Source organism: Stegostoma tigrinum, chromosome 22, assembly GCF_030684315.1.
Source record: "Stegostoma tigrinum isolate sSteTig4 chromosome 22, sSteTig4.hap1, whole genome shotgun sequence".
Taxonomy (NCBI): domain Eukaryota; kingdom Metazoa; phylum Chordata; class Chondrichthyes; order Orectolobiformes; family Stegostomatidae; genus Stegostoma; species Stegostoma tigrinum.
Window position 1 is genome coordinate 37232498 of NC_081375.1, and position 12107 is coordinate 37244604.

The 12107-nt window shown below is 51.8% G+C and overlaps 1 protein-coding gene across 6 annotated transcripts in view; it reads right to left on the reverse strand.

The window, feature by feature from the left end:
• LOC125463691 (epsin-2-like) overlaps window positions 1-12107 on the reverse strand; it is an 80913-nt gene that overhangs the window by 25632 nt on the left and 43174 nt on the right. For all 6 annotated transcript variants that reach the window (XM_048555270.2, XM_048555268.2, XM_048555271.2 and 3 more), the window contains exon 3: window positions 4187-4314. In XM_048555270.2, the coding sequence (XP_048411227.1) occupies window positions 4187-4314 (128 nt within the window). The remainder of the gene's footprint in view (window positions 1-4186; window positions 4315-12107) is intronic.

Genomic DNA, 12107 nt, shown 5'->3' on the forward strand with positions numbered 1-12107 from the left:
CCAGGTGGCAGTGTGCAGCTGTTCTGACTGGGCAGGGCCAGCTCTCTCTAACTGACTGTCAGCAACTGCTCACTTTCTGACTCCTTCTCACCAACTAACTGCTCAGTGTCAAATTTCAGCCTTGTTAACTGACCTGAGTGTCAACTCTCTGCCTCCCTTAAAGACTTTTTAGAGACAGCATTCTCCCACACTATCTGACCAGGCAACACCAGCTCTCTATAACTGACCAAACAGTGCCAGCTTTCTAAAGCTGACCAGGCAGTATGGACTCTGTATATGACTGGGCAATGCCAGCTCTCTGTATCTGACCAGGCAGCGTCAGGTCTCTATAACTGACCAGGCAATGCAGGTTTTCTCTGACTGGGCAGTGCTGGCTCTCTCTAACTGACCGGGCAATGCTAGCTCTGTATCTAATAGGGCAATGCTAGCTCTCTGTATCTGACCAGACAGTGCTAGCTGTATCTCTAGGTGACTAATGATGGCCACTGTCAATTCTATTGGAGGAGGGAGGCTTGCACAATGATATAGTCCATTATATACAAGGCTGAAGATGCACAGAAACAAAGATAATTTTTCATTGTAAAGCTGAGCCAGCATGCTCCTGACTAAAGCACAGAACTGCTCAGAGTCAGTCTGATGCATTCAATACTTGCTGCTGTTAAAGGAAGCTGTGAAATAGTCCCCAGGAATGCAGTGTCATTGACCTTACTCCCTGGTGGCAACTGGTTTCAGTTTGCATTTCATAATCAACAAAGCCTGACTGTTACTTATTTGTAAATGATTGATTTCCTTTTCTTTCGCATCTTTAACAACCATAGGATAAATCAAACAGCTTTACAACCAATGCAGCAGCTGTGAACTAAGTCACTGTTGTAGTTTAGAAATCACGGCAGTCAATTTGTACATTGCACGGTTTGCATTATTGGAGGGTCAGCACTGAGGGAGCAATGCATTGTTGGAAGGTAAGTACTGAGGGAGTGCTGCATTATTGGAGGGTTAGTATTGAGGGAGTACTGACGCTTGGTGAAGGACACCAGGAAGAATCCCTCATCTTCAAATTGTACCATGGGATCTCTCACAGCCACCTGAGTAGATGGAAAATGCCTAGGCTTAAAATCTCATGCAAAAGACTACACCAGACATACCCTCCAATAATGCAGCACTCCCTCAGTACTTACCCTTCAATAATGCAGCATTCCCTCAGCACTGACCTTCCAATAATGCAGCACTCCCTCAGTACTAACCCTCCAATAATGCAGCACTCCCTCAGTACTGACACTCCAACAATGCAGTGCTCCCTCAGTGCTGACCCTTTGAAAGTGTAGCCCCCCTCAGTACTGACTCTCTGACAGTGCAGTAATCCCTCAATACTGACCCTCCAACAATGCAGCATTCCTTCAGTACTAACCCTCCAATAATGCAGCATTCCCTCAGTACTGACTCTCCAACAATGCAGCACTCCCTCAGTACTGACCCTCCAATAATGCAGCATTCCCTCAGTACTGACCCTCCAATAATGCAGCATTCCCTCAGTACTGACTCTCCAACAATGCAGCACTCCCTCAGTACTGACCCTCCAATAATGCAACACTCCCTCATTACTGACTCTCCAATAATGCAGCACTCCCTCAGTACTGACTCTCCAACAATGCAGTGCTCCTTCAGTGCTGACCCTTTGAAAGTGTAGCTCCCCTCAGTACTGACTCTCTGACAGCACGGTAATCCCTCAATACTAACCCTCCAACAATGCAGTGGTCCCTCAGTATTAAGTCTCCAACAGTGCAGTGCTCCCTCAGTACTGACGCTCTGATAGTGTAAGTGCTCCATCAGTACTGACCCTCCATTAGTGTTATGCTCCCTCAGTACTTATGGTCCAACAGCGCGGCACTCCCTCAGTCCTGATCCTCTACCAGCGCAGCACTTCCTCAGTGCTAATTGTCTGAAAGTGTAACACTCCCTCAGTACTAACCCTCCCTCAGTGCAGCGCCTCCTCAGTGTTGACCATCCAAATGTGCAGCACTCCCTCAACCCTGACCTTCCAACAGTGTGACATTGTCTCAGTACTGACCCTGCAACAGTACGGCACTCTCTCAGTACAGACCCTCCAACACTGCAGCACCCTCCCAGTACTGACCCTCCGACAATGCAGCACTCCCTCAGTACTGACCCTTTGACGGTGTGGCACTCCATCAGTACTGACCCTCCAGTGGTGCTGCACTTCCTCAGTGCTGATCCTCCGACAGTGTAGCGCTCCCTCAGTAGTAACCCTTCCACAGTGCCGCGCTCCCTCAGCCCTGACCTTCCAAATGTGAAGCACTCCCTGAGCACTGACCTTCTAATAGTGTGGCACTCTCTCAGTACTGACCCTGTGACAGTATGGCTCTCCCTCAGTGTTGACATTCTCTTAGTTATTATGATAAGGGATGCAATTAGAAAGGGGGGATTGCAGATCAGAAAAACAATACGTGGTATCTATTGGGTGAACCTATGAAATGGCAAAGGGCAGCAGACCTTAGTTGGAGTTATTTAAAGGCCACCAAACAGTAGTGGTAGTTTAGGGCATGGTATAAATCAGATAATGAGAGAAGCTTGTTGCTTGGGTGATTTCAATCTGCATACAGACTAGGGTAAATTAGTTCAGCAGTAAAACTGTAGAGGACAAGTTTCTGGAGTGTGTTAGGGACAGCTTTCTAGACCAGCACTTTGAAGGTCAGGATATTTTGGATCTAGTATTTTGTCATGAAAAAGGACTAATTAATAATCTGGAAAACATGCCCTTTCACGATGAGTGACCACGAAATGATAGAATCTTACATTGTGTGTAAAAGTGAGGTGCATCAATCCGATACAAGGGTGTTAAATTTGAACAAGAGAAATTAGGAAAGCATGAATGACAAGTTAGCTGCTTTGGATCGGGAAATACTTTAAAAGGTGTGACTGCACATGGGAATTGGGCTGGCTCTGAAATGCAATGACACGGCTCACAGCAACTATACATCTTTTCAAGATGCACAATCTCAAAAAATATCAGTCAGCCATGGCTAACAAAGGAAGTTAAGGATTGTACAAGTTTAAAAGATGAGGCTTACAAATTGGCCAGAAATTGTAATAAATCTGAGGATTGGAAAGTTTTTAGAATATGGCAAAGGAGGACCAAGAAATTAAAAAGGAGAGGATGTATAATATACAAATGCAAACTAGCAAAGAGCATTAAAATGGACTGTAAAAGCTCCTACAGGTTCATAAAAGGAAACATTTGGCTAAGGCGGATGTGGGTTTACCAAAGGCAGGGTCAGGATGATTCATAATGGGGAATAGAGAAATGGCAGAGCAACTAAATGATTATTTTGCATCTGAGGAATATACGAGAAATCTCCCAGGATTAGACAGTAGTGAAGTGTTGCTTTAATTGTACAGCAAATTGGTTAGACTATATCTGGACTACGTCTTGTGTGGAGTTCTGGTCTCCTTATCTCAGGAAAGATATTATTGTCATAGAGACTGCGTAATGAATGTTCCCCTGACTTGTTCCCGGGATGATGGGACAGTCCTGTGATGACAGATTGGGCAAACTGAACCTGTATTCTATAAAGTTTCTAAGAATGAGAGTGATCTCATTGAAAGCTACAAAATGTTGAGATAGATTGACAGGTTGGCTTAGGTAAAATGGCTCTCCTGGTTGGGGAATTTAGAATGGGGGGGGACTCACAATTTAACAATAACCAGAATGCCACTTGGGACAGAAATGAGCAGAATTTGTTTTACTCTGAGGCTGGTGAATTTTTGGAATTCTCTATCCCAGAGGACTGTGGAGGCTCAGTCATTGAGAATAAGGTGGGGGTTGATAAATAATTGATTTCTGCTGGCGTATAGGGTTATGGGGATAGTGTGAGCAAAAGGATTGAAGTGTTCAATCAGTCATGATCATATTAATTAGCAGAGCAGGCTCGATGGCCTACCCCTATTCGCATACCCCTCAAACTGACACAATGCAGTCCTGTCTCAGTACTGACCCTCTGACAGTGCAGTGTCGTCTCAGCATTGACCACTGCCTCCAATCCTCTGACTGTGTGAACAAGCACACAGTGAACGGAGAGCTGCTCGGATGACTGGGGCAGGTTGGGAACAGGCGAAGTTGAAACCGTTGGCGGATGGAGGAATCTGCTGCCCGAGTGATTGCTATTACCTGAGTTGCCTTCTCAGCTTCCTCCCTGCTCATCGCTAGCGCCAGCTGTAACTGGAGCTCTTCCTCACCACTGGTGTGGGGTCTGGCCTGCTCCAGATCCGGGTTAAACCTCGGAGAGGAGGGAGAAGCTGCAAAACAAACGGAGGCCAGAGTAACATCAACATTCGGACGCTGGAGGCTGCACTGGGAAAAGCCCAGCACCTCCCGCTTCTATCTCCTTCCCAAAATCCACAAACCCGCTTGCCCTGATTGGCCTATTGTCTCCGCCTGCTCCTGCCCCACCGAACACATCTCCACCTATCTGGATTCCATTTTCTCCCCCTTGGTCCAAGAGCTCCCCACCTACGTCTGTGACACCACCCACGCCCTCCACCTCCTCCAAAACTTCCAATTCCCTGGTCCCCAACACCTCATTTTCACTATGGACGTCCAGTCCCGATACACCTGCATTCCCCATGCACATGGCCTAAAGGACCTCCGCTTCGTCCTGTCCCTCAGGCCCGACCAATCCCCCTCCACCAACACCCTCATCCGCCTAGCCGAACTTGTCCTCACCCACAACAACTTCTCTTTCCCTTCCTCCCACTTCCTACAGACGAAGGGGGTGGCCATGGGCACCTGCATGGGCCCAAGCTATGCCTGCCTCTTTGTAGGTTACGTGGAACAGTCCATCTTCTGCACCTACGCTGGTCCTAAACCCCACCTCTTCCTCCGTTACATTGATGACTGTATCGGCACCACCTCGTGCTCCCAAGAGGAGCTCGAACAGTTCATCCACTTCACCAACACCTTGCACCCCAACCTCAAGTTCACCTGGGCCATCTCCAACACATCCCTCACCTTCCTGGACCTCTCTGTCTCCATCTCAGGAAACCACCTAGAAACCAATGTCCATTTCAAGCCCACCGACTCCCACAGCCACCCAGAATCCCACCCACCTTCCTGCAAAAATTCCATCCCCTATTCCCAATTCCTCCGCCTCCGCCACATCTGCTCCCAGGATGAGGCATTCCACTCCCGTACATCCCAGATGTCCGTGTTCTTCAAGGAGCGCAACTTTCCCCCCACAGTGGTTGAGAACGCCCTCAATTGTGTCTGCCGCATTTCCTGTAACTCATCCCTCACACACCGCCCCCGCAATAACCGCCCAAAGAGGATCCCCCTCATCCTCACATACCACCCCACCAATCTCCGGATACAACGCATCATCCTCCGACACTTACGCCATCTGCAATCCGACCCCACCACCCAAGACATTTTTCCATCCCCACCCTTGTCTGCCTCCCGGAGAAACCACTCTCTCCGGGACTCCCTTGTGCGCTCCACACTCCACTCCAACCCCACCACACCCGACACCTTCCCCTGCAACCGCAGGAAATGCTACACTTGCCCCCACACCTCCTCCCTCACCCCCATCCCAGGCCCCAAGGCGACTTTCCACATCAAGCAGATGTTCACCTGCACATCTGCTAATGTGGTTTATTGCATCCGCTGTACCCTTTGTGGCTTCCTCTACATTGGAGAAACCAAGCAGAAGCTTGGGGACTGCTTTGCAGAACACCTCCGCTTGGTTCGCAATAAACAACTGCACCTCCCAGTCGCGAACCATTTCAACTCCCCCTCCCATTCCTCAGACGTCATGTCCATCCTGGGCCTCCTGCAGTTCCACAATGATGCTATCTGAAGGTTGCAGGAGCAGCAACTCATATTCCGCTTGGGAACCCTGCAGCCCAATGGTATCAATGTGGACTTCACAAGCTTCAAAATCTCCCCTCCCCCCATTGCATCCCAAAACCAGCCCAGCTCATCCCCGCCTCCCTAACCCGTTCTTCCTCTCACTTATCCCCTCCTCCCACCTCAAGCCGCAAATCCATTCCCTACCTACTAACCTCATCCCGCCCCCTTGACCTGTCTGTCCTTCCCGGACTGACCTATCCCCACCCCTACCTCCCCACCCATACTCATCCCTCCACCTGCCTTCTCCTCAATCCATCTTCAGTCCACCTCCCCCTCTCTCCCTATTTATTTCAGAACCCTCTCCCCATCCCTGTTTTCTGATGAAGGGTCTAGGCCCGAAACATCAGCTTATGTGCTCCCGAGATGCTGCTTGGCCTGCTGTGTTCATCCAGCTCCACACTTCATTATCTCGGATTCTCCAGCATCTGCAGTTCCCATTATCTTTGACCATAATCTGATTGGTAGCTCACTTCCAGGTCATTTAAAATGAAGCAAATGAGGACAACAGCTCAGGTCACTGAACAAGCACTGAATCGGTTCTGCAGAGATCACTTAGTGGCTTGGGCCATTTCAGACGGTGTTCAGGTTAGGACTCTACAGCAGGAGCAGAGTGGAATGGACCGGGTCCAATCACTGGCAAGTCCGCTCAGAGCTTCCACTCACAACACCACACAAATGTACACAGAAGAAAACCTGAAAGCAGGGTGAGGTGGGTCACTGGAGTGTCTCCATGGGAGTTTGGCGGTGGGGGGGTTGGGAGTGGGGGTAGTTGGGACAGAAGGAGTTCCAGGTTGGGCAAGATTGGGGTAGAAAGTCTGTGCTATGTTCAGGGTAGAGACTGCGTGAGTGGATACAGGTGGGAAAGTGGGGTTCATGAGGAGTGACGGTGGGGGGGGGGTTCAAGGAGAGACTGTGGGTTTTGGGGTAAAGGTGGGATTCAGTCCAGCAACTAGAATTGAGACTAGAACTGAGGGAGCACCGCACCTATAAATCAGGGCAGGATTTATACAGTTTATGGTAGGGTCCTGGGGGAGTGTTGCCAAACAAAAAGAGCTGGGGTGCAGGCACATAGTTGCTTGAAAGCAGGTGGACAGGGCGGTGGAGAATGTGTTTGACACTCTTGCTTCATTGGTCAAAACTCTGAGTATAGGCATAGGGATGTCACATTGCGATTGTACAGGATATTGGTGAGGTCACTTTTTGAATACTGCATACAATTTTGGTCGTACCTCTATAGGAAAGATGCTGTAAACTTGAGAGGGTGGAGAAACAATTTACAAGAATGTCGTTGGGACTGGAAGGTTTGAGCTATAGGGAAAGGCTGAATAGGCTAGGCCTATTTTCTCTGGAGGTGTTGGAGGCTGAGGGGCAACGTTCTTGAGGTTTATAAAGTCAAGAGGGGCATGGATCGGATGAATAGCCAAGATCTAGGATGGGGAAGTCCAAAACTAGAAGGCATACGTTTAAGGTGAGAGGGGAAAGATTTAGAAGGGATCTGAGCAACAACTTTTTCATGCAAAGGGTGGTGTGACAATGGAATGAGCTGCCAGAGGAAGTGGTGGAGGCTGATATAATTACACCATTTAAAAGGCATCTGGATGGGATTATGAAGGGTTTAGAGGAATATGGGCCAAATGTTGGTAAATGGGACCAGGTCTCATTGGGATGACGATCAGCACGGATGGGTTGGACTGAAAGGTCTGTTTCCGTGCTCTATACTCTGTGACTTTATGAACTGAGATGGGTAGTGGGTCGGTGCAGAAAACATTGGGAAAGAGTATTCACTATAGCATGATGTTTAGATTAGTAATGGAAAAGCACGATGAATCATTGAACATACAACTCTAAACGTGGGAAAGGGACAGCTTCAGTGGGATTAGATAGGAATAACCAAAGGCAAAATGGAACTAAAGACAAACAGCAAAATTGTAGCAGCACAAAGGGTGGGGCTTTAACTACAAGATGTTCCAGGTCAGGACGGATAAATTCCAACAAGGGCGAAAGGCAGGCAGTGATGAAAAAACTGCTATGGAACAATCAAGCTTCTGCCATGACCTAAAATGCACGCAACGTGCTGAGGGAGCACCGCAATGTCAAGCGGTCAGGACTAAGGGAGCGCCAAACTGTCGGAGGGTCAGTACTGAGGGAGCGCTGCACTGTCGAAGGGTCAGGACTGAGGGAGCGCTGCACTGTCGGAGGGTCAGTACTGAGGGAGCGCTGCACTGTCGAAGGGTCAGGACTGAGGGAGCGCTGCACTGTCGGAGGGTCAGTACTGAGGAAGGGCTGCACTGTTGGAGGGTCAGGACTGAGGAGGCGCTGCACTGTCAGAGGGTCAGTACTGAGGGTGCACTGCACTGTTGGACGGTTAGTACTGAGGGAGTGCTGACAGAATGCCGCATTGTTGGAGGGTCACTACTGAGGTACCGTCACACTGTCAGAGCGTCAGAGCTGGGGGGATGCCGCAGCATCAGAGGGCCAGTACTGAGGAAGGGCTGCACTGTCACAGGATCAGTGCTGAGTTAAGGCTGCACTGTCGGAGGCTCTGTAATCAGGGAACGCTGCACTGTCAGGGGGTCAGTACTGAGGTGGCACTGCACTGTTGGAGGGTTAGTATTGAGGGAGCACTGCACTGTTGGAGGGTTTATTAGTGAGGGAGCGCTGCACTGTCAGAGGGTCAATGCTGAGAAAGGACTGCACTGTCAGAGGGTCAGTGTTGAGATAGTGCTAAACGGTTAGTGGGCAGTGCTGAGGTAGGGCTGCAATGTCAGTGAGCTAGTGCTGAGGGAGTGCTACATTGTCAGAGAGTCAGTACTGAGGGAGCACTGCACTGTTGGAGGGCCAGTACTGAAGAAACGCTACACTGTCAGAGGGCCAGGACTGAAGTAGCACTGCACTGTGGGAGGGCCAGTACTGAGGGAATGCTGCATTGTCGGACAGTCAGTGCTGAGGGAATGCTGCACTGTCGGAGAGTCAGTGCTGAGGGAGCGCTGCATTGTCGGACAGTCAGTGCTGAGGGAATGCTGCATTGTCGGAGGGTCAGTGCTGAGGGAATGCTGCATTGTCGGAGAGTCAGTGCTGAGGGAGTGCTGCACTGTCGGAGAGTCAGTGCTGAGGGAATGCTGCACTGTCGGAGAGTCAGTGCTGTGGGAATGCTGCACTGTCGGAGAGTCAGTGCTGAGGGAGTGCTGCACTGTTGGTGATTCAGTGCTGAGCAAGTCCTGTATTGTCAGAGGGTCAGTGCCGAGGGAACGCTGCATCGTCAGAGAGTCAGTACTGAGGGAGGGCTGCACCATCAGAGGGTCGGTGCTGAAGGATTGCCACACTGTTGGAGAGACAGTGCTGAGGGTGCGCCGTACTGTCGGAGGGTCAGTGCTGATGGAGTGCTGCACTGTCAGAGGGTCAGTACTGGGGGAGCGCTGCATTGACTGAGAGTCAGTGCTGAGGGACTGCGGAACTGTTGGAGATTCAGTGCTGAGGAAGTGCTGTGCGAGTGTCGCACTGTCAGATGGTCAATGCTGAGGGATTGCTGCACTATTGGAGAGTCAGTGCTGAAGCAGCGCTGCAAAGTCAGTACTGAGGGAGTGCCGCACTGTCAGAGGGTAAGTGCTGAGGGAGTGCCGCACTGTCAGAGGGTAAGTGCTGAGGGAGTGCCGCACTGTCAGAGGGTAAGTGCTGAGGGAGTGCCGCACTGTCAGAGGGTCAGTGCTGAGGAAGTGCCACACTGTCAGAGGATCAGTACTGAGGGAGTGCCGCACTGTCAGAGGATCAGTGCTGAGGGAGTGCCGCACTGTCAGAGGATCAGTACTGAGGGAGCGCTGTACTGTCAGAGGGTCAGTGCTGAGGAAGTGCCACACTGTCAGAGGGTCAGTACTGAGGGAGTGCCGCACTGTCAGAGGATCAGTGCTGAGGGAGTGCCGCACTGTCAGAGGATCAGTGCTGAGGGAGTGCCGCACTGACAGAGGGTCAGTGCTGAGGGAGTGCCGCACTGTCAGAGGATCAGTGCTGAGGGAGTGCCGCACTGTCAGAGGGTCAGTGCTGAGGGAGTGCCGCACTGACAGAGGGTCAGTGCTGAGGGAGTGCCGCACTGTCAGAGGATCAGTGCTGAGGGAGTGCCGCACTGTCAGAGGGTCAGTGCTGAGGGAGTGCTGCACTGACAGAGGGTCAGTGCTGAGGAAGTGCCACACTGTCGGAGGGTCAGTGCTGAGGGAGTGCCGCACTGTCAGAGGGTAAGTGCTGAGGGAGTGCCGCACTGTCAGAGGGTCAGTGCTGAGGAAGTGCCACACTGTCAGAGGATCAGTACTGAGGGAGTGCCGCACTGTCAGAGGATCAGTGCTGAGGGAGTGCCGCACTGTCAGAGGATCAGTGCTGAGGGAGTGCCGCACTGACAGAGGGTCAGTGCTGAGGGAGTGCCGCACTGACAGAGGGTCAGTGCTGAGGGAGTGCCGCACTGTCAGAGGGTCAGTGCTGAGGGAGTGCCGCACTGTCAGTGGATCAGTGCTGAAGGAGTGCCGCACTGTCAGTGGGTCAGTGCTGAGGGAGTGCCACACTGTCAGTGGGTCAGTGCTGAGGGAGTGCCACACTGTCAGTGGGTCAGTGCTGAGGGAATGCCACACTGTCAGTGGGTCAGTGCTGAGGGAGTGCCACACTGTCAGTGGGTCAGTGCTGAGGGAATGCCACACTGTCAGTGGGTCAGTGCTGAGGGAGTGCCACACTGTCAGTGGGTCAGTGCTGAGGGAGCGCCGCACTGTCAGAGGGTCAGTGCTGAGGGAGTGCTGCACTGTCAGTGGGTCAGTGCTGAGGGAGCGCCGCACTGTCGGAGGGTCAGTGCTGAGGGAGTTGTACACTGTCAGATGGGCAGTGCTGAGGTCGGTTGCATTGTTGGATGGTCAGTGCTGAGGGTGTGCTGCACTTGGACGGTTAGTACTGAGGGAGTGCTGCACTGTAGGAGGGACAGTGCTGACAGAATGCCGCATTGTTGGAGGGTCATTACTGAGGTACTGCCACACTGTCAGAGGGTCAGAGCTGGGGGGATGCCGCAGCATCAGAGGGCCAGTACTGAGGAAGGGCTGCACTGTCACAGGATCAGTGCTGAGTTAAGGCTGCACTGTCGGAGGCTCTGTAATCAGGGAACGCTGCACTGTCAGGGGGTCAGTACCGAGGTAGCACTGCACTGTTGGAGGGTTAGTATTGAGGGAGCACTGCACTGTTGGAGAGTTTATTAGTGAGGGTGCGCTGCACTGTCGGAGGGTCAATGCTGCGAAAGGACTGCACTGTCAGAGGGTCAGTGTTGAGATAGTGCTAAACGGTTAGTGGGCAGTGCTGAGGTAGGGCTGCAATGTCAGTGAGCTAGTGCTGAGGGAGTGCTACATTGTCAGAGGGTCAGTGCTGAGGGAGTACCGCACTGTCAAAGGGTCAGTGCTGAGGGAGTGCCACACTGTCAGAGGATCAGCACTGAGGGAGTGCCGCACTGTCAGAGGGTCAGTGCTGAGGGAGTGCCACACTGTCAGAGGATCAGCACTGAGGGAGTGCCGCACTGTCAGAGGGTCAGCACTGAGGGAGTGCCACACTGTCAGAGGGTCAGCACTGAGGGAGTGCTATACTGTCAGAGGGTCAATACTGAGGGAGTGCCACACTGTCAGAGGATCAGCACTGAGGGAGTGCCGCACTGTCAGAGGGTCAGTGCTGAGGGAGTGCCGCACTGTCAGAGGGTCAGTGCTGAGGGAGTGCTGCACTGTCAGAGGGTCAGCACTGAGGGAGTGCTATACTGTCAGAGGATCAGTGCTGAGGGAGTGCTATACTGTCAGAGGGTCAATACTGAGGGAGTGCCACACTGTCAGAGGATCAGCACTGAGGGAGTGCCGCACTGTCAGAGGGTCAGTGCTGAGGGAGTGCCGCACTGTCAGAGGGTCAGTGCTGAGGGAGTGCCACACTGTCAGAGGATCAGCACTGAGGGAGTGCTGCACTGTCAGAGGGTCAGTGCTGAGGGAGTGCCACACTGTCAGAGGATCAGCACTGAGGGAGTGCTGCACTGTCAGAGGGTCAGTGCTGAGGGAGTGCTGCACTGTCAGAGGGTCAGCACTGAGGGAGTGCTGCACTGTCAGAGGATCAGCACTGAGGGAGTGCTATACTGTCAGAGGGTCAATACTGAGGGAGTGCCACACTGTCAGAGGATCAGCACTGAGGG